General features: G+C 37.0%; 2 protein-coding genes and 1 non-coding gene across 3 annotated transcripts; 1 reads left to right on the top strand and 2 right to left on the bottom strand.

The window, feature by feature from the left end:
* Nucleotides 1–1,812: 1,812 nt before the first annotated feature.
* LOC122084459 (thaumatin-like protein 1) lies at nucleotides 1,813–3,918 on the bottom strand. Its single transcript, XM_042652719.1, has 3 exons — nucleotides 3,476–3,918; nucleotides 2,699–3,371; nucleotides 1,813–2,288 (listed from the first exon to the last, which is right to left on the bottom strand). Exons 1-3 carry the CDS (start codon nucleotides 3,540–3,542, stop codon nucleotides 1,958–1,960), a joined length of 1,071 nt encoding a protein of 356 aa, XP_042508653.1. The 5' UTR covers nucleotides 3,543–3,918; the 3' UTR covers nucleotides 1,813–1,957.
* Nucleotides 3,919–12,528: 8,610 nt separating this feature from the next.
* Nucleotides 12,529–12,612, top strand: TRNAL-CAA. The gene has a single exon. It is a non-coding gene; the product is annotated as a tRNA-Leu (tRNA).
* A 10,663-nt stretch (nucleotides 12,613–23,275) lies between these two features.
* On the bottom strand, nucleotides 23,276–25,828 carry LOC122083329 (thaumatin-like protein 1). The gene is made up of 3 exons (XM_042651088.1): nucleotides 25,665–25,828; nucleotides 24,850–25,543; nucleotides 23,276–23,899 (listed from the first exon to the last, which is right to left on the bottom strand). The coding sequence occupies exons 1-3, from the start codon at nucleotides 25,723–25,725 to the stop codon at nucleotides 23,725–23,727; spliced, it is 930 nt and encodes a 309-aa protein (XP_042507022.1). The 5' UTR covers nucleotides 25,726–25,828; the 3' UTR covers nucleotides 23,276–23,724.
* Between the last annotated feature and the right edge of the window lie 53 nt (nucleotides 25,829–25,881).

The raw sequence follows: 25,881 nt of genomic DNA on the forward strand, positions 1-25,881 counted from the left end.
GGGGGGTGATCATTTTACTACCCCATGTGAAAAGATTCAAAGGGATGTGCCGGGCAGCTTTCGTTTTCATAAATTAATTATAAAGTAAAGAATGAATATTATACAAATATTTCCATGCCGATAGTGTGGAGATACTTTCTTATACCTTGGCACATCATCACATGAGTTTTCCGCACAGACACTCTCTCTCCTCCTTGATCATGTGGGCTTCTTTCTGTGCGAAATAATTTCATGTTGATAGCATATGAGGAATCTCCCATGCCACACCAATAATAATGTGAAAAATGATTTCGTTAATATGAAAATATGATTAGAAAAGATAAAAAGCGTCACTGCAAGACCCAAATGATCAATATGTGAGAAAATGTGAGAAAATGTTAGAATGCTGGCACCAAAGATTGAAGATCTTAAAAGATCGCATCCAAGATCTACTTCAAATTGTCAAAAAAAACTAAAGCATATTTATCAAAACTTTAATCATTCCAGGTGGAAAATATTCCCCCTTGGACAAAATTTCAAAATCAATGATTTTAAGTACAACAAACTTCTACCAAATAAATAATTCAACCAACTTCTAGCAAAGCAACTGATCCAACCGACAACTGCTTTAGCTTTTTTTCAGATGCTTTATTTTCATTTGAACAAAAAAAAAAAATACTATTGCTTTAACCGCACTCAGCATTTTTTATGCCCTACCAAAGTTTTAAATAGTATTAGCACATGCCCACAAATATAACTTCAATTATACATAAATATAATTTGAGCAAGAAAATCTGTTCGCTTGCACACCCATTGCACCAGATGCAAGCTAATAGGAGGGTATGCAAAAACATCTTTAGTGCATGGAGTAGAATAGTATAATCTTTTCGCACCCACTTGGGTCTAAGTGTAGAACTGAACAAGCAAGTAAGATTATTTTTCCCATTTAAAATTTTTAATATAGAGAGATAGAGTATGTTATTCACACTCTTTTCGAAGACAAAATGAAGCATTGGATCTCTCTCTCTCTATCTCTCTCTCTCTCTCTCTTAGTGTTCATAGTAGACGAACTGTTTTGGTGAATTCATACTAAAACTAGAAATTAGAAAAGTTACAATTCAAGCAAATGGCCTGGCATTGGATTCTCACCAATGTTTGCATTACTTAAGTTGACATCTCACCAATATTTGGGTTACTTGAATCGACATTTTCACTTCCTCTTCATCCACACCTACTCGTGCATGTGCTTCCTTCTAAGGTGAAACACTCTCCTACCGATGTATTTTTACATCCCACGGCTTCAACAAATCGTGCGCAAGAGCACTTGATCAACGAGCTATTATGCACTCCTTCAAGGGTAGCTGCTTCTAGGCAAACTTCCTAGCTGTCTTTGCAGCCGCACCTCTTTGCTCTTGATCATTCACCTCCAGCCGGTTCAAGTATAATATTAGACTGGGTCGACTCAAATCGGATCGGAATTGACTTAAAACAGATCAAAATTGTTGAGCCCTAGTAGCTGAAACAGAAAGAAACAAAAACTTCTTAAACCATGATTTTCCTTTTACAGATTTTTGATTCATTAAACTTGAGAATCTATAAATAAGTTTCATTGATTCTGTAATTTTATTAAGAAGAAAATAACTGCAGTAAGATCAAAAAAGAAACCAAGCCTACTCAAAATGTGGATTCACAGAAAGCTGCTCCGATTTGGATTCAGATTCCCCTCTTACTTGAACCATACACCACACTCAACTCAAATCATGTTAAAGCGTTTCCTTTTTCGTGTTCTTGGAGAGTAGGAAAAGAAAAGTATAATAACTACACAAAATCATATATGCAAATACATTTCTCACATTACATATGAGGAATCTGACAATGGTGGTTTACAAATTACAATTTGATTCAATCCGACTTCCTAAATCCTAAACAAGGCAAAACCCAGAGTCACCATCAACCTTCTAACCCTTTTACGAGTCCATTAAGAATGGGGCTCAGTAGACGACAAGAATGGAGATGATGGTGGCTCGTCTTCTTTCCATCTCTTTGAAAGACAAGATAAGAGAGACCACAAGTGAAGGAAATGGAGGATGAGAGCGGTGGCAGCTGCTGTGATGAGTGTGGATTGAAGTGCAGAAGAAGAAAGGGTCCTGGTTGAGTCTCCGGTGGCCAAAGCTGCTAACATTGATGTATCAGCCAACATAGCACTGGCCCCTGACCCTGAATCTGTTCCTGACTGTGTGACCATCCCCGATCCTGAACTGTCTGTTGTGGTTCCTGTGGTTGGAGTCGAATCTCTTGTGTTCTTCAGACTGTAAAAAAAAAAAAAAGAGAATTATTGAATCATTAAACAAAAGAAAATTACAGAAATCTTTCATTAAACAACAAAAGATTTCAAAAATTCTTCTTTGCTAAAAAGAGGAATATAAGGACAGAACAAAGAAAGAAAAAGCATCATATTCGTTGAAGAGTAAATCAGAAAAGTAATGAAAAAGCAAATGACAGCCAATGAACAGCTTGTAATGTTGGCAGATCCATCTTCAAAGATGAAAAGTTAAGATGGGAAAACAGGGGAAAAGAAAAAGCTGTTTCAGATGCAACCAACCCATCTTCCATTTATGATTCTATGTTCATACTCCAGAAAATCCAAAAATTCCCTTAAAAACAGAAAAAGAAGAAGATGAATGTCAATTTCCACGGTTGATTTGATTTGATCTCTTACCTAGTCCCAGAAGAAGGACAGAAGGAGATGATATAATCAGCTCCCGAACAGGTAAAGGTACTGGTAGCATCATCATAAGCATAACTATAGGATCTCGGGCAAGCAGACTTAAACATTTCAGAGTACACCGACGGCCGGCAAACCGAAGGAGCATTGAAGGCGCCGCTGCAACAGTATTCCGGGCTCCCGAAAGCCTCACACGCACTCTTACAACCATCCCCATTTCCTAGTCTCAGCTCTGTGGGGCATTGCCTGTTCAAGTCTGTGATACAACCTGTAGACGAGCAGGTACCCGTGCCTCCACTCACATCCACCATCATCGGCAGATTGTACCCATCTACCAGGCTCACATCGTAGAAATCTTGAGTCCCTGAGCCCAGGGTGAACTCTGCGAGTGTTGCAGGTGGAGCAGCGCCTGCGCCGTTGCATTCTACTTGGCCTGACCCACAGTCTCCAGTTGAGCATATGCCTTGGCCGGCAGCGTCGAAGTTGCAACCCGTTCTGCCCCAGAATCGCCCTGACCACCCTGTTGGAGCCTGGAAGGAACGAGAGCTTCCAGTCGGGAGCTCAAATCCTGTACTATCTAACGTTGGGCTGCCGGCATTGGCTAGGATTCCTGGCCACACTGAGTAGTCACATTTGTTTACGAACATAAATACAGCTCCTGAAGCACCTGAGAGAGAAACCCAAAGATTTATTAGTACAAAAGCTTCACATTATGAAAATGTAAGTGGAACCAGATCTCATAACCGAAAACCCAGAACTGGGTCTCATTACCTCTACACATTAGTAGCAAAACAAAGGCGAGGATTAAAGAAGGGGAGCAGGAAGAGATTAGATCCATATGGCTTCCCTTTCCTTTTTGTTTCCGCCGGGAACTTTGCTTATTCCGACTCCTTTTGTGGTTCTATGTAATGGTCAAGAAGATTGGAAGAAGAAGTGGTACTGTTTTGGACTGGACCCTAGTGATTATTTCTTCTGATGATTACAGAAAAACTGCTGCACCTGCACATTGTAGAAGACGACGAAGAAGCAGAACAGTAGCCCAGACAGGGCTTTTTTGATTGATAGATGGCAAAGACAGAGAGGACGAATGTAGAAGCGGATTGGGTTCACCTCCCATAAAACTTTAAAAAACGAATAATGTATGAACTATGTTAAATGGTAGAGGAGAATGAAGGTAATTGGAGATGGGAGGTGATCGAGTGGGAGAGAAACCTATGTTAGCTGCCCTGAGACACTATTTATAACATAACAAAGGACTCATAAAATATTCTAACGAAAAAAGAAGAAGAAAAAAAAAACTCATAAAATTAAGGAATTTATTTGTTAATAATTGTGTAAGTTTTTTTTATTAAAAAAGTCCTTAACAGTTATTTAATGTAGTGGTTAATGCATAGGTTTAGCAAAAAAAAAAAAATAGTGCTCAATGTAATGATGTAAGGTGAAATAGAGTTTTGGGAGGAATTGCATTAGATAGATGCTGGAAGAGAGAAGTATTTCTTACCGAAAAAACAACAAAAAATGAGGAGATTGGGCACATACCTAACTTTCTTCGAGTTAGAATAGGAGGGAAAAAGGAGAAAGGAGAAATAAGAGAAGAGAGAGGCAGACAGAGTGTGGACATAGTGCTATTATGTCAAACTTTTTAAAAGAAAGTTTTATTTAAATATTAATTTTTTTTTCTTTTTCTTTTAATAGGAGATGATTCCGTAAAAGGATAGTGTGGCTTTTGTACTAGCACAGGGATCAATGGGAGTACTTGTGTAAGCATCAATAAAGTTAGAATTTTCATGTTTCATGTGCGGGGTAGGCAATTATTTCGTTTTCTTATGTGTCTTGGCACATGACCATGCTATACTGTACGATTTTTCCCCTTTTGTTTATGGAGTTTAATTCATTACCCGAAGTAGTAGTGGCCATGCAGTTGTTTCAATGGCTTTTGTTTTTCTGATGTTTTTTTTTTTAAGGGTAGAGGTTGGGAGCATGGTATCAAAATCGGTATCGTTCATTCTCAAAACCATTATGGTATTGGAATGGATTGGTATTTGATCACCCTTATCGAACAGATATACCCCTATTTTACCTTAGAAAAGTTATTTTTTGATTTTTTTTTTTTACCCTTGATCCGTACTGTTCAATCGATATGGTATATGCCAAGTATCAAGATCGAACATTTATTAAATCGATACGGGTGATCCAAAACCGATACTTAGAACCATGGCCGAGAGTGCCACTAGTTTTCTTGGAGCTAGCAATTCAATTAGTGGGGAAACTAGAACAGGAGGTGCATAAGGGCCATTTCCAAGAGGGTAGAGAGAAAGACATGCTAACACCACAGTAGCATACCAAAATTTTCTTTCAAAAAAGAAAAAAGGAGAAGGTTTCCTAAAAGGCAATGCGGCTCTACCATGATAGTGATGAATCTTCACGTACGTGAACGTCCCTGGTCTTTGGATATGGCATCTATTAAATGAGGAGAGAGAAAATAAATGTCATATCCACAGATCAGGGACTCTCACATGCGTGAAGATTCATCGGACTAGAGAGTAATGGAAGCATCAATAAGGGTTAAATTTTCACCCCTCATGAGAGATAGAACATCATTTTACCCATCACTATGTCTAGGTTTAGAGACCATGTTGTCCTCTAGTTATCCTCAAAGTGTAGGGGTTTTACTGTAGTCAAAAGATTCAACACTCACTTTTGGGTTTTTGACAACATTCTTAAACTCTTTACTATTTGTTAGACACCTTTTTAAATTAGCAGTGACTTCATTAAACTTCAGAAATGACTAGCTTGCCCTGTTCATATAGTCTCATATGTTGTACTTAAGGGTGTCAATAGGTCGATTTGGTTTGGTTTCGGTCAGGTTGAATCGGTTTTGGTCTAAAAATGAAGGAGACGAAAATCAATCCATTAAGGAACTTCGGTTTTCAGTCGGTTTTGGTTTCGGTTTCAGTCCAGTTTAGTTTTGGTTTATTTCAGTTTATCAATATCAGGTTAATACCGGTTTAGATCTGTTCATTATTGGGTTTGAACCATAATGAAATTTTACATTCATAATTTATAGTGACAAAATTTGACAAAAAAAATACACTTTAAATTTATGATTAAATCATAGTTTATCGTTGTAAGGGAAAGATAACTAATATTGAAACCGATGGATAATAAATTACTAACAAGATAACTAATATTAAAATAACAAAATGAACCCTAGTATCCAATCATTCATTTAACTATCCAACTAGTTTTTATAGTGAACAAGGAAATCAATTGAATCATTATTACAATTTACAAATCAATTTCTCTATTCATAACCTAATATTCAATAATTTATAACAATTCCTCTTACAATAAAAAAAATTCTCACTAATATTGTAAAAAATGGATAGTCAATTCACCAATTTATAATCTCATATGCATTTATTTTTTTTATCGGTTTCATTCGGTTTGGTTACGGTTTGATTATTAGACGGTTCGGTTTGAATCGATTTTCAACCGGTCCCAACATACCTCAGTCCAAAACTAATCCAATAAGGATCAATCTGATTAGATTTAAGTTTTATCAGTCGATTTTATCGGTTCGTGCTAGGTTTTGACACCTCTAGCTTTACTTCTCTTCTTTTGTTTTTTGGGGGGTAGGGGGGTTTTAATCGTCCCATATGCTGTAAAAATGAATTTCTTTTTTTTTTTTTTAATTGAAAAATTGTACAAATGAACTCAATTGGCTAATCAGAGGACATGATTTTAGAGTAAATAAAGAACTGGAATCATGATTTTTTTTTCTTTTGTTTTCTTTTAATTGGAATCATGATTCATAAATGAGGAGGGGAAGGTTCTGTACTTAACTCTAATAAGTTAATCCTCCCCCTGTAAGTTGAAGGAAAAAAAGGATTTATGTTCTAAATAATCTTTGGTTTAGAGCATCTTTTGGCAACATGGAGGTCTTGGCCTTGGACTCTAAGGTCAAACTTAAAAGTTCAAACAGAATCACAAAAATGCATTTGTTAATGTGCTTAGGTTTTATAGGAAAAAAAAAACATTTTTAATGGAAAATAGGGTTTTTCCATTTTTAAATTATACAAAATATACAAACTAATTTTACAAAAAAAATTATAAAAAAGTTTAACGGACTGATGTGTATAAACGCATGATCTATAAAATTTGGATTTTTGAACATGTGTTTTTGTTAGGTCAAACACCAAGAAAATATGAAAATAAACAGATAATAGATCCGCACAATATAGAGATTTAACGAGGTTCACACATCGGTGTGGTGTGCTACGTCCTCGGACAAAGAAGAAGATGTTTCACTATACAGAAGAGAGATTACACTCAAGCAGACACAAAAAAACTCGCCCTGAAACCCTAGCTTGAAAACCCCCCCAAAATACAATGACTTTCTCAATAAGACAACGATACATTATATGCTCCAAGTCGCAGGTCAACCCATCAGGTAACAGTCAATCTGGTCTAATCATACTATAGAGCGCTATGCCCCTACACCCCATACGAGATCAGTGCTGAGTTCCGGGATTTGGCCTATCGCCACAACCCCTCTGCTTCTATCACAGATCTCGGAAAACTTCCCATTCAGGTTTCTATCAAAATATATCGAAGCGGGTCAATCTTCAAAATGGATCAAGAATTCGAGACAAACTTAATAGTTTTGATTTATTTTTTTTTTTTCAAAAAGTCATGTGTTAATGGAAATCTGTGTTTTAATTTTAAAATAAAGGAAAAAATCCCTATGTCTAGCAACGTGGGTTACGATAGTGTTCTCATGCGCCTATCTCTCTCCTTCTCTTATGAAAATACATATTTAACCCTTATTTTAGGAAGGAGAGATATAGATACAAAGAGTGTTGGCTGTCATATCACCACACTCTCAAATAGAGAACCCATTCCCTTAAAATAATAATGCTTGGATGGGTATGATGTATAATCTACAACTTTTGATTTTTAAGCATATGTTTTGATTTTCGTTTTAGCCAAAAACGCATTTGCTAATGGAAAATAGGATTTAAAAATTTATTATTTTTTGACTAATTTTCTAACCAATCCTAAAAGGTGGATTGATAGCATGGAATCAACTTGATTTCTAACAATTCACTCAATCCTGTATATAATAGGAAAACCATGATTTCGATAACTATAATCATGTATACAATTGTCATAAGAGATTTCTACAATTCTTAGTGATATAAATAATGCCACCCTCTAGCGTGTCTGTGCCTAGATATAGCGGGTGAAAAAAGACCGTATTGCTTCATGCTAAAGATGTTCATGTGTGCTTTTCCATTGGTGGTGCTTGTTGGAATATAACTTCGCGGCTATACCGAAGGTTAGCATTCTCTTGCCCATAAAATATTGTATTGTAAACAAAGCTTTTGGTTTATGTGTATTCTCAAATATAAACAAATCTATGAATGTGCACCCTTTTGAATGTAACAAAATGGGTTTTGTCTTTAATTTCCCTGATCCTAGGTTATGGTTGGAAAGGACCTCTTGATTCTTATAAACCTTTTTTTTTTTTTATTCTCCTTCCCTTTAAATATTTATAAAAAAATTGCTCTCTCAAGAAATGACCTTGATACCTTTGAACGTATGAAACTATAACGTTGTACTTAATTGGTATGATCTTATATCATTTGTTTAGAGAACGAGAACTTTTTTCCCTCATGAAAGAAAGTTCTCTCTATGAAATGACCTCATTGCACTTCTATATATAAAAACTATTCTGTTGTAAGTGTTTGATATGATCCCTGGAATGCATTAAGAACATTTGTCCATTGTCCAAACAAATATAATTCTCTTCATCCCCAACGTATAGTGACTATAGTCTGAAAAAGAAAAGGGTAATTTACAATGCCACCCCTTGGAGAATGCCAATATTAGAGGAACACCCCTTTTCTTTCACCAAATTAGATTCGGACCCCCTGTCGTCAGTCACTGTTAAAGAATATACCTTATATGATGATGTCAGCTACTATATTTTATTATAAATACCAAAATACCCTTTGAAATAACTAAAATGCCTATTTAACAAGTTCCATCCCAAATTGATTTGGACCACCGACGATTGTACAGAGCACCGGAAATCATGGTGGTAGCGACAGCAGCATCGGCATCGGCGACATTCAACCAGGTTTTCTCTAGTGGGTAGCAAAGGGGAGAGAGAGAGAGAGAGAGTCTGTGTGAAAAATGCCGGTTGTAGTTTAGTTAGCCCTTTCAAAAATGTGAAAACTGAGAACACCCAAATTCAGTCAGGTCGCCATTCTTGTCGATCTATTGAGTCTTTGCGGATTATTTTTTTTTTAAATTAATATGTTATCAGGTTTGAAAGAGAGAGAGTGTTTGAAATCTGAATAAAACAGAGAGCAGGAAAGAACAAAATAAGCTTTTTGGCCGGATTAGATTGGTGGTTGATCGTAAAGAGACGATCCTCCAGCGAAGAACGAGAGGATTGGATTCATTCGCTTCAACACGTGTTATCTTCTTACAGGTGGTCCCGCAGGTTTCAGACATGAAAGCTGATAAGATTAATGGCAGCGACGCCGTTGTGTCGACAGATGAAGAAGCTCTGTCAGCTTCACCGTTAGAAAGGAAGACAAGTTAGAAATGGTTTCCTTTTGGATTTTATTTGATAGATTTTTAATTAAAAGATTATGTTAAGATTTTTCAGAATAGTTTTTGGAGAATCGGAGATGATTAGGAGCAGCTTCAAATTTTTGGCTTTCCAGACTTAGGTTTGATAATTTGTTATCAGGAAATAATAAATTATGGAAAAAGTTTCTAGAGTGTTTGAAGGAAGAAGATAAGCTTTTTGATTATCACTATCATAGAGTATTTCAAATCTGAATTGAATAGATATAAAACCCACTTTTGTTTCAAGGAAAGAACATTTATTTGCCAAGAAAAATTTCTCTACAAGGGTCAAGTTCCATGAGAAAGGCAAGTTTCATGAGATTTCCATAGAATGAAATAACCTAAACGAGCAGAGTCCACCAGAACCTATTTTGGTTTCAAGGAAATAATAGAGTATTACGTAAAGGAATGAATTCAAGAATGATAGAACCAGAGGAGAAGCGGAAACCAAACCACGTTTCAAGTGGAAAACTCACCCTTTTTGCATTCGATTGACCAGAAAATCAATGGGAAGATTATTATCTCCAAGGCCTGCTTGAATCAATTGATCAATAGCCAAATAACCAACCCTAGAAAATGTTTTAATTTGTTGAATCTGAACCTCCAGCAGAAGGTGAACCATTGCAGGTTTCTTAAAAAGGTCAAATCTCACAGTAGGGATAAATTTATGGGGTGATATTATAGGGTTTTGGTCGCTCATGGGAAGCAGCACCGGAGCGAACAGGGTGTACCAAGCAATGTTGCGGCTAGGGGAATCGAAATTAGATCTCAAACCAGTGAAGATTAGTGGGATGATACTGAACCGACCCTTTTTCGATGGGGTACAGAGGATGGAATCGGAGCTGAGAAAGAAGGGTGACCATATAGTGCCACTGTCGTTGATGGAGTGAATGAAATGATATACAGGTGAAGAGGGGTATTTTTGGGATAATAAGATATGAGTGTTTTATTCATAAGGGCTAAAGTGTCATTTCATAGCATCACTTGACAGAGACTAATGGTAAGGGGTCTGAGTCTAATTTGACAAAAGAGATGAGATGTTTCTATAATATTGGTATTTTCTAAGGGGTGGCGCTGTAAATTACCTAAAAGAAAATTGAATAAAAATTAATTAATCAAGAAAATTATAAGGTCATGACAATATTGGGCGGCAGTATGGTACCAATGGGCTTCGTGGGCCTCGTGAGAATGCACAGTTAGTGGTGCTTTCGTTACGAGGCATCCAACCTGTCCACTGCCTTTGTAGTACGAATGCCTCGTGTCAAAGCAGATTCTCCCCTTAACTTTATATTTTTGTAATCAAAATACATCAGACCCAAGAACCCGTTTTTCAGCATTCCCAGACCGACCCACGAGGTTCATAATCAACCGGGATTAACGGCGCTATCTCCACCTCACCAGCCTCCTCCGCAGCTGACGGAAGGTGGCACCGCCATCCTCCTGCCGTTAGGGATTTCTCGCGAAACCTTTGTTCAACGCGTTCTGGTAGGTCACGTCCGATCAACGGCCCTGATTAAATAGACTGAAATATCACGCGAGTGTACTGGGGATCTGAAAATAGATGTGATGTATGAAGACAGAAAGTCAAAAAGGATCGGACGAGGGAAACGAGGCAAGAAAAAGGTATTCGGAGGAGGGCCCACCGTTATGATCTTTGGGGCTAAAGGAGGAAGTAGGCGTTGCTTTACGGGTCACGTCACACCCGCACCCATAAAAGTTGGATGCTGATGGCAATCCACGTCAGTGGAGTTATCATGACGTGGACCATTTATGTAGGTGGGACCTTGGTACTGGTTGGCTGCGGAAGTCCCCACGTCACGATGGATTGACAGTGGAATGGGAGCCATGTGGAAGTGTGGGGCCTGATGTTCTTGATCTGAATGATCCGTTACCATAATTATAAGAGATCTCATAATTACAAGGCGCACATGCAAATGCAAATGCAAATGCGAGCATTGGATTCCCCTTCCGGTTTCCCTCCTTTTCGAATTAACCTTGTTCACGGGTTATCCGCTGCCCTTTTTTATTAGGGCAAAAGATCCTATCCTGCTGGCGTAGGAAGGAAACACTCGCACAAGAGACTGATGAGAAGGGGTATGTCAGCATCTTCAGCACCCTGGGCGTGAAAGTAAGAGTTTTGTCATTTTTGGTGTTCTGGCTTTGAGATCCGGCTCTTCTCCATTTAACTTAGGGACCAAAGAATGATCCTAATGTTGGGAGGACCCAGGCACGCCCTAGGTCACCCATCGATAGGATCACTCTCTAGTCTCTATACTCTATGGATAAGTATCATATTCCTATCTTTGGGTATTTTTTACACCACCAGGATAAGATTCTTTTTCTCTCTCTATTATGAGGGGGAGAATTCTCAAGATATGTTTGAAAGCCAAGAAAAAAATCTAATATATGATGGGAGGATTCTCTTGATTTGAATCCTTTCTACCCCAAATCTTGTTCCCTCTCTCGCTATGTTTCCAGCAAGGGTGGTATAAAATAGGCTTACACCTCAAAACTATTGAAATGGTTCAAATTGAACACATTTAACTACCATGGTCAAAACATATCAAGGGAAAAAGTGATAATTGGATGGATTTTTTTTTTTTTTCATTTGATATTGATGCCCCTATACACAGGGACTGGTGCACATAAAATTACTAACCCACTATCTATAAAATAAAAAATTTTATTGATGTTAATGTCCTTACGTGTGCTCTGACTGATGCTAGTATAGGGACCATGCGACCAGGCAACTATCTCTTGGCCATATATTTATTTATATGCATATTTTTTGTTTGGAGGGGCTCTCTAGGATTCAATTTCTATTCATTTTCACTTGTTGTTATTATTATCCAGATAATTGGAGACGAATATGAATTTAATGTAATAATCTGACACAAATTAAAATTGATGTATTTTTTACAATCATTCTTTAAAAAAAAAAAAATTTATTTGATTTAGTAAATTATTGTAAACTTCACTGCCAATCAGATCTAGAGTCCAAGTGCAAAATTAAGGTTTAATGATGGTAATCAAAAGGGTAATGGTGAATTTCCTTCTATTTTGATTTTTGTCATTTTAAACTCCAAACGCCCGAGTTTTTCTGACCAATACAAGGCTGTAAATGGGTATCTTTATTTTTAAGGGTTTAATTTTATTTTATGGAATCAAATTGTCATCAAGTCAGGATGGCCGAGTGGTCTAAGGCGCCAGACTCAAGTTCTGGTTCTCGTGAGAGAGCGTGGGTTCAAATCCCACTTCTGACAATTTTATTTTATTTTTTTTTCAAATATTTCTGATATCTTTAATGCATTCAATGGATGCTTCATGAATGCTGGATCTTCCTGTGATGCTATTGATGACCTTTCATTCTCCCACCTGTCTCTCCAGTAAATATCAATAGCTTATTTTCAGAAGAAACCAATAACTCTGTTTTTTTCTTTTCATTGGTAAAGAACAATAACTCTTCATAATTAAAGATTTAATAAGAAGCAACTAGTAAATCCACAAATAGTTGGGTTGGTAAGGAGATGGAGTTTGCAATAATTGTCAAATTAGGTGCAGTGCTCTATAGTTTCAACTTTTGGCTGCATCAACTATAATTGTGCATTAATTTATAACAGTGGTTAGATGACTATCGGATCACAATATAATCAATGCATCATCATGAATTTATGAATATCTCAAGTTTCTCAAGACACTCCCATCACTCACCCAATCTGTTGACCATATGGATTTTTTTTTTTGGTTATTAAGTTTTTATCTAATTAGGCTCAATAAATTTCATCTCTCCCCCCACCCTTTAAAATAAAAATAAATTAATAAATAAAGAAAAAAAAGAAAAAAGAAAAACAAAAAGAAAAAAAGAGGTTCCTTCACTATGGAAAATTAAGGCACCGTCTGATAACACATTTTTGCTGTTTCTGTGTCTAGAAACAGTAGAAATGATTTTTCATATATTTGAAAAAAAAAAATAGATTTTTTGGTATTTGATAAACCTGTTTCTCGAAACGTTTTTTGCTGATATAATACCACTAAAAAACCCAACAGTATCATCGGAAGCCCAAAAGGGGAGAGGGTTCAGTTGCCTCTTTTTAGGTTTAAATAGTTGAGAGATTTATTGGGCACAATAACATTTTTTTTTTTCTCTCAAATTCGTTTTCTAGTATTGTAAATAGGCATAATTTTGATTTATGTTTTAGAAATGGGTGAAACGGAACAACTATATCAAACATTTTTTAGGTTGTTTCTCCCTTTTTGGGAACAAGAAAACGTAGAAACGGAAAAAACGAAACGTTGTCAAACTGTGCCTTAGTGTCTCAATCCGATGGGCATTATCGACGTTTTCCACTTTAGGACCTTGTATTCTGATTTTCCTGTTAAAGTAATCAACTTTTGCAGGCTAGTATAATATCATTTCTAAACAATAGTCAAGTATCAATATCTAATCGAGTTGAATGGGTCCTAAATGAGAAATTCATCTTTAAATTGGCTTTAAATGTGTTGAGCTAAGTAAACAAGTTCTAAATAGATTTTAAACTTGATCGTACAACGGTCGGGTAGGACTTCTATACTAGAAAGGGTATTGTTGACATACTCTCCATTCAAATGATAAAATTTAGTCCGAAAACAGTATACCTTATGATGGAATTCATGAGTTGATTTTAAGGCATGCTTCGCTAAGCTCTTTTTAAAAGATTATGGTAGGTGGAATTGAACTTAGGTCGATGTGGAACATGTTAGGATAAATTCTTGAAGGTGCTGCTTCCCGTGGCAGTAAGGATATCTTGAATTGTTGTGGTGAACTCTTCGGATTTAGTCCTAGCTTCACCCTTTTCTAATCCTCAAATCACACTTAAAAGAAAAAAAAATATTTTTTTTTAGGATCCTTTGGATGCAATTTCTAGGAGCTGGGTAGTTAAGAAATTAGAAAATGGGAGCTCCATCAGGTTTCTGAGACATCTATCACACCCATCAAAGGCATATATAGAAATAGAGAATATGAAAAAGTATGCTTCTTGGAACACCCTCACCCCCAAAAGAAAAACCCTCATTTCTATTTTCTAACCTCAAACTCCAAAGTAGGAGAATAGAATCTCATAAGAGAAAATCTGAGAAGAAGAGGGTTTATCCTAACATGTTGGTCAGCATTTGTGTAGCTAAAGAAAAAATATATCTAATGTATGTGAGCCACAGCCACATGATTGATTTCATATATGAGAATATTTTTTATTTTTGGAAGGAGATTTCATATATGAGATTTCAAATATGGGTCACTCTACACTGTCCTTGTCAATCCAACAGGCAGACTGTACACCTTTGTACCATCCATTAGATTCCCAACTTAATCACTCCTCATGTCAATCAATTTCCATGGTAGCATCTTGGCATATTTTTGACCAAGGACTGAGCAAGACAAGAATGTTGCTTGTGTGAGTCTCTCAGGCTCACAGCCATATATATATATATATATATATATATATATATCTTGAGGTAAAAAAAAAAAAAAAAAATCCACTTTTCTAACCTGAAGTTATCAGGATATAGACGAATAATGTGATTGAAATTGGAAGTGGAAGCTGTGGCTAAAGCTCTATAGAGAGGTCCACATCTATTCTGCAAATCCCCCCAAGTGCTAGAAAAATGTAAGCCATGCCTGATGACCCTAAACACCTTTGGGTTGGAATATTGGAGAGGTTTCCTCCTCTGTAAAGACATGAGAGGAAAGAGTTGGGCATTTAAAGTCATTCAAAAGTGATTAGAATGAAGGTTGATCCAATGCCAAACAAGGGCGAGACAAAATCCAATCAAACCACTTCTAAGACCTAATTAAGAAATAAAGGAATTTGAAAGAACCTCCCATGCAAAGCAAAGGGAAAAAGCAAAATCCTCCACGTTAGGGTTGACTCACTCCCACATGCTTGGATGATCTGATGATGTGTAAATGTCTTAGTTAATAGTCATCTACCAGAGTAGTAGGGTGTTTGTCTTTATCAACTTTGCATAAATTTATAAACCATCAACTACCTACTGCATCTCTAGGGCCCTTCTAGGCTTCTCATTGTTCATTATCAGAAGGGTTTTGGTCTGTGCCTTTAATGATACTTTAATCTTGTATAGAAGATGTGTCTTCCTACAGATTTCGGAAGAGCTCTACACAATTCCTTGAGGCCCTACTGAAATTTTTTCAGAAAATCTCAATAACCCATTGAAATCTCATCAGGGACACCACCATTCTTTGTTTCTTTCTGATCGCATGGATCCATATTAACTCTTCATCTTAAATAACCATAACTTTTGGGAAAAATATATCAGAGATTCTAATCCCAAATGTGAAGCTTTGAGATAACTTATCTAATAAGGAGACCTAAGAGCTCCTTTTTCTCTCCTTAGTTATACATATTTCAACATATGTTAATTTGGAGGTCCATTGATGCCCGAATTTCGTGTAAAGCTATTCAATATTCATGTGGATAAGATAAGATTCCGTTTTCTTACTCTTTGCTTTGTGAGAACCATCATCTCATTCGGCAATTTCTTTCTTTTTTCCCTTACCTTTTCATCTTTGTCTTCCCTCATCTCCCTCTTTATTAAAGATTTGCGTCACCTCCAACTATAGTGACTTGATGACTCTGAAGAAAAAAAAGTTCGTTTGTAATACACTCCTATAGTTGAATTCTTTTGGCTTTTCAAATTATAATTGTGGAGAATTAAAAGGAATAGGTACCCTATAAACAACTACATATATTATCAAATAGGATGGCCCGTGGTTTGCTAACCACATATTGAGTTTTGAAGGGATATGAAAATGAGATAAGTAGTGGCTGGGCTTTGTTAAGGGAGATTTGTATGACTTCATCAGCTTATTAATAACACAAATTAATGGATTGAAAGAGAAGTATTAGGTTGAAAAGAGGTCAAAGGAGAGAAACCATCTGATGCGAAAGCCAATTAAAGTAGGACGATTAGCAAAGAGAGAGAGATTGGAAAGAGCTTATTTCATCTCCTTAGCAGGGTTGTATTTTTATGTGTGAAGAGGAGATTATGCGGTGCTTAGCAACGACGATTATTAAAATTTGGTTTGTTAATCAGCACTATGGTATTGATTAGCAAAAGCCAACAGCTTAACATAGTAGGTGATGGAACCTTGCCTCAAGAAATATATGGTTCTAAGTTCGACTCTTCTTACATTTTTGGAGTCACTCATACCGATTGTTTAGTGCTCTTTACTGCTTTCGATGAAAGTTAAATGACTCTCATTCAACCTTGATATTTCTTCACCATGTGTCTGACGATCTTATTGAACTAGAAAAACGTATTTTCGATTTGGGCCTTAGCCTTGTCCAGGACCTAGGCTTCTTACATTTTATTAATCAAAAGCATGTACCCAACCACAAACATTAATGGGCATATGTTCATATAAACGCCTAACCCAAGCCCAGAAAACCTAATCTGTGGATCCTCTGGCTTATGGAGTCCAGGCCTCATGAATCTTACTTATTTGTTCATTTGTTATGGGTAAAGGTAACAAGCCAGATTCCGCATGAACATAAAATAATGATTCTCATTCACTTGGGTTTTTTTCTTCTTTCCAATTATGTAAAATGGGTGGGACCCACCAAAGTTTGATCACTGTCAGAAATGTGGAGCCGGGAATTCAAGTAATCAAACAATTCGATGGGTCCTGGGAAGCAGGAAAGTGAAGCCCACTTTCAAAGAATTGGGTTCCTCTTAGTCGGCAGCACATATTAATATCACATGTTGTTCACCACTTTTCATTTGAGCGCCCGCCTCACTCCTCACTCCTCACTCCTACAATTGCCATCTTCAACTACTACTCTCAAAAAAAAAAAAAAAAAAAAAAAAAAAAAAAAAAAGGCATTATCAATATGGAAATCGTGGATAAATTGGGTGGATTTTTTTTTTAAAAATCTTTTTCAGCCTTTAGACCTCCCTCCTCCTCTCTATCTCTCTCCTCGGGACGGGGAGGTCATTTTTTGAGGAGAGAGAGATGGGCAGGTAACATTATCCCCTTACTAGTTATGATGAGAATGATTATAAATATTTTCATTTTAGGTTTGAAACTTTTCATTAATTTCCTTCCTTAAATGTTTCTAACGACTAGACAATGCCATATAGATATTATATAGTTTTTTTCGTTTGAATTGGATTCAATGGAAACTAATCTTGTACCTGATTCACTGAGTTTTAAGCCTCAGGGAGAGCAGCTATTTGAAATAAAAGACTTTCTTCTTTATATTGCTAGATTACGCAATTAAGATTTTGGATGTCCATTTAATGTACATAGGGACCAAAGTTGGTAAAAGAACAGAAAACCAACACTTCCTCCAGAGGAGCATTAGTTCTCTATTTTTATTTTTTGTTGTGTATATGAATTCAAGAATTATTAAGGAAGACAATCATCGACCTTTTCTGAACTTACACTACTGTCTTACTGGCTAGCAACCTACCACTGAGCTAGAAGCGAGGATAGGCAATCACCTAGCTGAATAGAGCCTAGAGAGGTCCACTCCATTAGTTTATTTTATTTTATTTTATTTTATTTTTCTGAAAACCCTAAGGCTGTGTTTGGTAGCCAAGAGAAGAAAAAAAAGAGTACAAAAGTGTATTTTTTCCTTGGGTGAAGAATTTTTCTTTGCACTTGGTATGTCTTCACCCAGGAGATGATTTCCCTTTTCAAAATTCAAAATTTCCCTTGGGAATTGTGAAATTTTCTTTTACTCCTTCAAAAATTTTCTTGTAAAAAACACAAAAAAACATGAGAAAATATAAAAACATAATAAGGTAAAAAATGAATAATTACACAATGATTTCCTAAGTATTTATCTCTCTTAAAATTTAAAATTTTTTGATTTTTTTTCTTCTCTTGATAACAAAACATGCACACTTTTTTAATTTTCTCATTATTTATCTTTTTTTCTTTTCTTTTCTTTTCTTTTCTTTTTTTTTTTCTCTCTATTTTCTTTTTTCTTTTCTTTTTCTTCTCTCGTCTACCAAACATAGCCTAATTAGATAATTTAACTAAAAAAAAAAAAAAACCCCTAAAATGTCTTAAGAGATGGAGGCAGCACTGGGGTATGTGGTTGTTAACCTGTTACCACCACCTGAGTCACAATCAAAGGAAAGCAGATAATAGAAGGAAGAGGGTCTAGAATCTGGATCATACAGGACAGGTGGTCAAGTCTCCGACAAACGGTCACCGCTCTCAGATTGCCAGGTGTTGGAACGACAAGGGTGTGGCCGGTGGAGAAGAAGAAGAAGATTAATAAAGAGGTAGCAGAGAATCTGGATAAAATAAAGTGCAGATGCGACGTGCGAGCAACACAATGGAATGAAAGAAAAGAATGGTCGGTGATAAGTCATGACATAAAGAGAAATCTGAACTTGGTCCTCAATATGATTGTAAAAATAACCGGCCATTCCATCAAGAGATGCCACCAAGAAATTAGTCTATATAATTAAAGGTAGGGCAAGAGATTGCAACCATATCATTCTTTTTTTAGGGTTTAAAACCCAGTATCCAAATAGGTCCTAGATGATTTCGATTTGCAGTGGATCGTCATCATTGATGTTAATTCTAGGCATTTGATGTGTCCATTATTAGATCAGAGAGAATCGAGACTGATCGATTCATAAAAAACTTTCCTCCATGACAAGAGGGTCAAATTTATGATCTTTTGAGAGTCCACTATAAATACGGGAACACTGTTAAGGCATCAACCAACTGTGTTAGTAGTTATCTTCATGTGGCAAATCATTTGAAGCTCAAATTATATGCAAAAGTGGGCAATGTGATAACGTCATGCATTAGGCTTTGAAGATTTATTATATTTAAAAAAATATAATAATGAATGATTGAAGCTACAAGAAAATGAATACAATACAAAAAGACACACATCGTTGAATTCTAAGGTGAAAGTTGATACAACATGCCTTTCTTATCCAATAATTGGATTGGAAAAATTATCATTTTATGTGACGAATAGTACATGAAAGATTCCTAGGGTGGACCAACCTAAAGAAATTTTACTTATTTGAAGAAAAAAAATTATATTAAAATTGTAACTTCTTCTATGTAACCAGCTTTTCTTATAAAACCAAAACCTCAGTAGTTTGGACTAAGCTGCAAGCAAATTAACCTACAACAATGGATGGTGGGGAAATAATTAATTCAGCAATTAAAGCTTCTTTAGCATCCAATAGTGGTTGTAAAGATATCTGCTCTTGAAGCAATATTTCAACTCTCTTTTGAAAAAATATTAATTATAGTGAATTGAATAGGCATGAGTCAGCATGACATGATAGTGAACTAATCTTCACTTTATATATTTATTTAATTTTTTGGTCAAAGAACTAAATTTCACTTTATTTATTAGCAATTTGAGATAATGTATTTTCATATCATCAATAAATGCTAAGGCCGTTTATGCATCTAAAATAGTGTAGCGATTTCTTGATCAATTCAATTTGGGTTCCATTGTTTTAAAATTTGATTAGTAGGTGAGTCTAGTGCGTAACCGTTAAGTTGCACTATTACAAAATGAAGGTAAAAAAAAAAATCAATCCTACATGCTCATTTAAATGTCTATGAAGGTATTCCAATTTGTCTAAGTTCACCAAACAATTGACTTGATTTCAGGAATTGAACATTAATTTGTCACTCCACCAAAAACTCCACTGAGCTACGGTGACTTTGAAAGAATTCTGAAATTGTATGAATCCATCGGTTTTTAGGTGAATCACCACGACTTGGAGAAGAGAGTTCTCTAATTTGATGCTAATGGATTGGTCTTGTCATGTCTACATATATTGTGGACTAACGTTTTTTCTTCACCTACGAATCTATTATTATAATTTTTTTTATTAAAAATTCAAAAATGCCCTTTAAGTACTTTCAAATATTTATTGAAACACAATGACGACCATTGGTGAAGAAATTCCTCTCCATTCTACTTTGTGAAAGGTGAAAAAAAATTAAAAGAGCAGTCCCTTCTACCACTCCTTTTTCTAAATGTTTTTTGTTATATGGTGAAGAAGAAGGAGGTGGAGTTCCAGACTTCAATCTGTAACGTGGCCATGCTTATCCAGTAATGGCCTAATGTCATGAGAGAGAGAGAGAGAGAGAGAGAGAGAGAGAGAGAGAGAGAGAGAGAGAGAGAGAGAGAGAGGGAGATTGTTTAAACCACCCAAAGTGGGTGGCCAGTGGCGCTGCCAACGTGAACTTCATCTTTATTTCACATACAGACACAGCAAGTGATGTTTTTTTCCATGGAGAGGATTCCACAAAAGGATTCCGATTCGGACGTTCTCAAGGTGGCTAATTTCTCTAGTCCCATGACCAAGAGAAAATTACTCTTGTTAATGTTTTTTTGTGCGTTTCTATTGGTCCTTATGTATGCATAAGAATCACACTTTTCCTAGTAAATAATTCACTATAATCTACTAGCGTACAACTCCATTTTAAGGTTCTCACCTCACACTCTATAGATGTTGTGAGATCTAATGGGGTTATAATGTAGGGAGAGGATTCCGACTCAATTTAATGGTCTGACCCTATGACCCTATGACCCTATGACCCAACCAACCATAGGTACACTTTCTTTTCTCTTTTTATTTGAGTAAACATATATGTACACCTTTGTAAGTAAAACGAATACTTGATTTTGGAAATTGAATTAGAATTTTGTTTCAGATTGACTCTTGCACTCTATTTTGAATTCGAGCATCAAAGTTCTTTGAACTTCAAATTTTTTATCTTTTCTTTTTCTTTTTAGTAAATTTTCGTTGGCATTCTAATAAACTCGAAATTGGATCACTTGTAAATAATTTTTCCAAGCGCAAGAATAGGATTGATAAATATTAGCAAAGAAAAAAAAAACACCCCTTTCGCAAGGACTCAAAAGAATTAGGTGAAGTGTTTGATCCTTAGCGATAGAAGTGGAAAGCCACTAAAAGGGAGAGATATACTCCTTTATTTTTCTAATTGCTGAAATTGTACGTGGTATCTTACTACATCTAGGTGTACTATCTTGAAACATTAATGTTTAAAATTTCCAGTCTAGTTCAAAAAGTGATAGTAGTAAGAATTAGAAAGAGAAGACCTAAAATTCATCTAGTAAGATGTTCAACAAACATATGCTGGGCATTTTTCACCCGAGGTCGCTTGTTTACTATGATCAATAGATCGCTTTTCAATCACCTTTCTAATGGGTCAAAACATTTTAGTGACATTGCATTTTGCCCCGAGAGAAGAAAATGAAGATAACATCAAAGATTGATTTCTCTGCCATTTTTTTCCTAATATTTAAATGGGAGAGGGATAGGTATGCTAACACAGTACCTAGGAATTAGGTATGCTGGCGAATAGTGGCCGTCAGATGAAAGATAAAAGATCTCATTCATTTGTAATTTTTTTCGTACAAAACTTGCTCAATACTGCCGCTCCACGGTCTTCCTTCCCCTTTTTCTCACCAGCTTCGACTCCGGCAGCAGCTGCATTCTCTTTTTTTTTTTGGTTTTTTCTATTACTCCCTTTCTCCCCCGACCAGGTTGAACTCAGTTCTCTTCTTCTTCTTCTTTTTTTTTCTTTTCTGGGTTTTACTGTTCCTCTCTCTCTCCCCCTCCCTCTGAGCTTTCTTCGACCTCGGCAACGGCAGTGGCAGTGGCTGTGGTTCCTCTCTCTCCCCCTCCCTTTGAGCTTTCTTCGACCTCGGCAGCGGCTGCGGCTGCGGCTGCGGCAAATCCCCGTTCCTTTGGCCCTTTGGTGAGAGAAGCAAAAGAGAGAGAGAAAGAGCACCGAACAAGTCGACAGCGGCAGCGTTTGGTGTGAGTTTCAGCACCGAACAGGCCCAGGTTGAACTCAGTTCTCTTCTTCTTCTTCTTCTTCTTTTTTCTGGTTTTGCTATTCCTCTCTCTCTCCCCCTCCCTCTGAGCTTTCTTCGACCTCAGCTGCGGCAGCGACAGCTGCAGTTGCAACGGCTGCAGTCCATCCACAATGGCGATGCCAACTACTTTGCTTTCTCTAGCTGGATCTGGTGAATGAATGATTTTTTCCGACGAGAGAGAGAGAGAGAGAGAGAGAGAATAAAGGTGTTGCAACCGTGCATTGAAAATTTGTTTATCTTCTCTCCATCAAACGGTTCAATTCATGTTAATCAAATCCTATGGTCAAAATGTCACTAGCATTCCTAATTCCTAGGTACTACGCTAGCATACCTGCCATTTTCCCTATTTAAATAAAGCAATCACCTGAAATTCTCTTTCTAGGCATTTTGAATAAAAAAAACTCCTCCTACCAAAAAATAAAATAAAATAAAAAAACTCCAAAATTCACAAATCTGTAAAATTCTTTACTTATTTTTCCTGAATCCATGGGTTCTAATAAATTCTGTTTCCAACCAACCAATCCAAAACAGATAATTGATAATTGTAGAGGGTAAAGGGAATCTTTAAAATAAATTAATTAATTTAAAAGAATAAAACACACAAAGTGAAAAAGTGAACATGGTCAATACTTCAACAATTAGACAATAATATTCGATTCCCATACATCTATTCATTGACTGAAATGTTAAATATGTCGCACACATATTAAGTTTAATCATAAAGTCACATTATGGTAGATAAAGAGATTCTCTCTCCATCCCTATACCCTATACGACTAAAATACATTTTCCATGCAAATATGCAATGCTACGATACAATCGAGATCCCTGGGAAAGAAACAATTGTACCTCGTCCCCTCATTTCTTTTTGAATTATATCCTCTCATAAAGCTAGAAACGATAGGATGGAATCATTTTGTGATAATCTAAAGGAAAAAAGATCTCCCACCAATACCAATTGGGTAGGTATTATCTATGCGTATCTCTCTCTCTCTTTCTCTCTTTCTCTCTCTCTCTATAGATCAAAAAAGAAATCGCAATCTTTCTCTGAAAAGTCAAAACGCCAAAATGAGAAAACATTATTAAGAGGAGGAGGATATGATGCTTTCCTTTGGCCATACTCTTATCCACCAATAAAAAGTAGCAATTGAGTACCCATCGTCTCACTTCCACCCCCAAGTGTCCCCATCCTCAAAAAGCTATCCCAAGAATTACTTTGAAATACATTCCATCTTGCCACTAGTTGAGAGTTGAGTGAAAAGGAGGAGGTCGGCAACCTTAGATTTACTTCTTCGCCACGCAGGGCCCAGACCCGGGGGGCCACTTCCACTTCCACTCAAGCTCTCACCCTCAATTCTGCATCAAGGCTGGATATGACCCAGAATTGGTAGGGATTGGTTGGACCTTGGACCCTCGATTCAGCTACCTTTCATTAGTGTGTATTGGTATGGAAGCATCTTCTGAAAGGATAAGTTAGAGCAGTAGCCACAACCGCCCAATTGCAGCTAAAACAGCGACGGCAATGACCAATTGCCCCTTTAACAACCCTCCTCCTCCCCTTGATGATGATGCTCCGCTCAAGTATGGACCACCCAAGAATATCATCGCTTCTGCCGCCGGTGGGTAATTCCCTACCGATGTCTCACGACTGCATCCAAAAAAAAAAAAAATTCAAGTAAAACTTCAGTCACTTAAAATCATACTACTAAATTCTCTGGGGAAATACCACAAACACATAAGATGCGAGGGAACATTCCATGATAAGGATATGATGGGCCATCACTGTTTCACAAAAAATGGGGGATTGCACATGCGGTTTCACTTTCTTGAAAATCCCCTGCAACTAATTCTTGCTGAACACGCTATATATTGTTTGGTTTCGCCTTCCAGAAATTGACCACTGCCAAGAATTAATTAGATACTTTTGGGAATTGGGATCCTCTCCAAATCCTAATTTCTGTTGTTGGGTTGGGTTTGTTTGAATTTTTCTTCAGATTCAATTTTCCTTCTAGGCCCGTTTAATAATATTTCTGTTGTTTATGTTTCAAGAAACGGTAGAAACATAAATTTTTATTTCTAAAAATAAAAACAGAATTGAAGCTGTTTCATAAGTCATGTTTTTAGAAATCGATAGTAACCAGTAAAAGATTTATCACAAGTTCAAACAGCGAAAAAAGTTCGTTTGCGTGAGTCGTTTCTTGAATCATAAATAAATTTCTATTTCTATTTCTAAAAATAAGTGAAACGAACAGTTTTATCACTCTTTTTCTTTCATTTTTTATTATTTTTGAAAACAAAAATAATTGAAATGCGTCTCTTAAAACATTATCAAACGGTTCAAGAAATTACCGTTTTTGGCTTTAATGTACAGTAAGCCTCTTGGGCAGGCGAGAGCCGTTTGTGTTAATGGGTTTCCCAATGTATCTCTCAGGTCTCCACCCAACGGCCCTCTGACACACACTATGTGAAAGCCACCAGTCAGACCAAAATGCCCTCATTCTTTCCTATAATACCACGATGACCATTTGGGGTCCTCTCTTCACACAGTCTAGTCGGGCTAACTAAACAGTACTGGTAAATAACTAACTAGTAACTAACCCGGCGGCAGCGGAGGGGCAGAAAGTGACAAGGTAATTGGCTTTGGCACAAGTGAAGGTACTGGTGCCGTCATCGTAAGCGTAGCTGTACGCGCGAGGACACGCGTTTTTAAAGAACTCCGAGAATGAAGATGGCTTGCACGTGTTTGGGTTCCCGTACGCTCCACTACAGCAATATTGCGGTTCCCCAAACGCCTCGCACGCGCTTTTACACGCGACGCTCCCGCTGATATCTGCGCTGGTCACTTTGAGATCCGACGGGCACGCACTGTTAAGGTTCACCATACACCCTGTGACGCTGCAATTCCCTCCGTTGCCGTCCTGGGGTTGTATTAGCATAGGAAGGTTATAGCCATCCACCAAACTCACATCGTAGAAATCGAGCCCTCCGGCACCGTCTAGCGTGAACTCCGCCAAGGTTGCTGGCGGTGCAGCGCCTCCTCCGACGCATTCTATCTTTTCCGATCCACAGTCGCCGGTGACACATGAGAATTTCCCAGTTGAATCCTCGCTACAGAGTGTCCGTCCCCATAACCTGCCGGACCATCCGACTGGTACGGAGAGGGTCTTGGAGTCGCCCTTTTGAAGCACGAAACCCGTGGAAGACAGGGCTGCCGTTCCTGCACCTGATAGAATTCCTGGCCATACTGTGTATGGGCAATTGTTACTTAAAGTGAATGAAGCCGAATATATCCCTGCAGAACCACCAGGAAACATAAACAATCGAATATAAATAAGGATTGGAAAAAGAAAGGAATTTCATGATGGTGGGCAAAAAAATAAAATAAACGGAGGATCTGAATTTCTAATCATTACCTGATACGAATAAAAGAATAAGGAAGGAGATGAGGGAGATGGATGAGGAAAATCTGCACATTGGAAGAAGAAGAAGAAGAAAGTTGGGTTTGAAGCTCCCAAATCCTTATTCCAATCCAGAGAGAAAAAAAGGGAGAATTTGACAAACCCAGGGGAGGAGTAAAGAGTAAGATGAACATTTATTTATAGTAGAGTTCTGTGATTTTTTTTTTTTTTT

The sequence above is a fragment of the Macadamia integrifolia genome, chromosome 7 (genome assembly GCF_013358625.1).
Source record: "Macadamia integrifolia cultivar HAES 741 chromosome 7, SCU_Mint_v3, whole genome shotgun sequence".
NCBI classification, from domain to species: domain Eukaryota; kingdom Viridiplantae; phylum Streptophyta; class Magnoliopsida; order Proteales; family Proteaceae; genus Macadamia; species Macadamia integrifolia.

Excerpts from the sequence above, each read along its gene's own strand:
- LOC122084459 (XM_042652719.1), bottom strand. The coding sequence starts at position 3,542 with ATGGATCTAATCTCTTCCTGCTCCCCTTCTTTAATCCTCGCCTTTGTT. Across the intron at positions 3,372-3,475 it reads TTTGCTACTAATGTGTAGAG|GTGCTTCAGGAGCTGTATTT; the intron begins GTAATGAGACCC and ends TTTCTCTCTCAG. Across the intron at positions 2,289-2,698 it reads TGTCCTTCTTCTGGGACTAG|TCTGAAGAACACAAGAGATT; the intron begins GTAAGAGATCAA and ends TTTTTTTTACAG.
- LOC122083329 (XM_042651088.1), bottom strand. The coding sequence starts at position 25,725 with ATGTGCAGATTTTCCTCATCCATCTCCCTCATCTCCTTCCTTATTCTT. Across the intron at positions 25,544-25,664 it reads TATTCTTTTATTCGTATCAG|GGATATATTCGGCTTCATTC; the intron begins GTAATGATTAGA and ends GTGGTTCTGCAG. Across the intron at positions 23,900-24,849 it reads TGCCCCTCCGCTGCCGCCGG|TCGTGAGACATCGGTAGGGA; the intron begins GTTAGTTACTAG and ends TTTTGGATGCAG.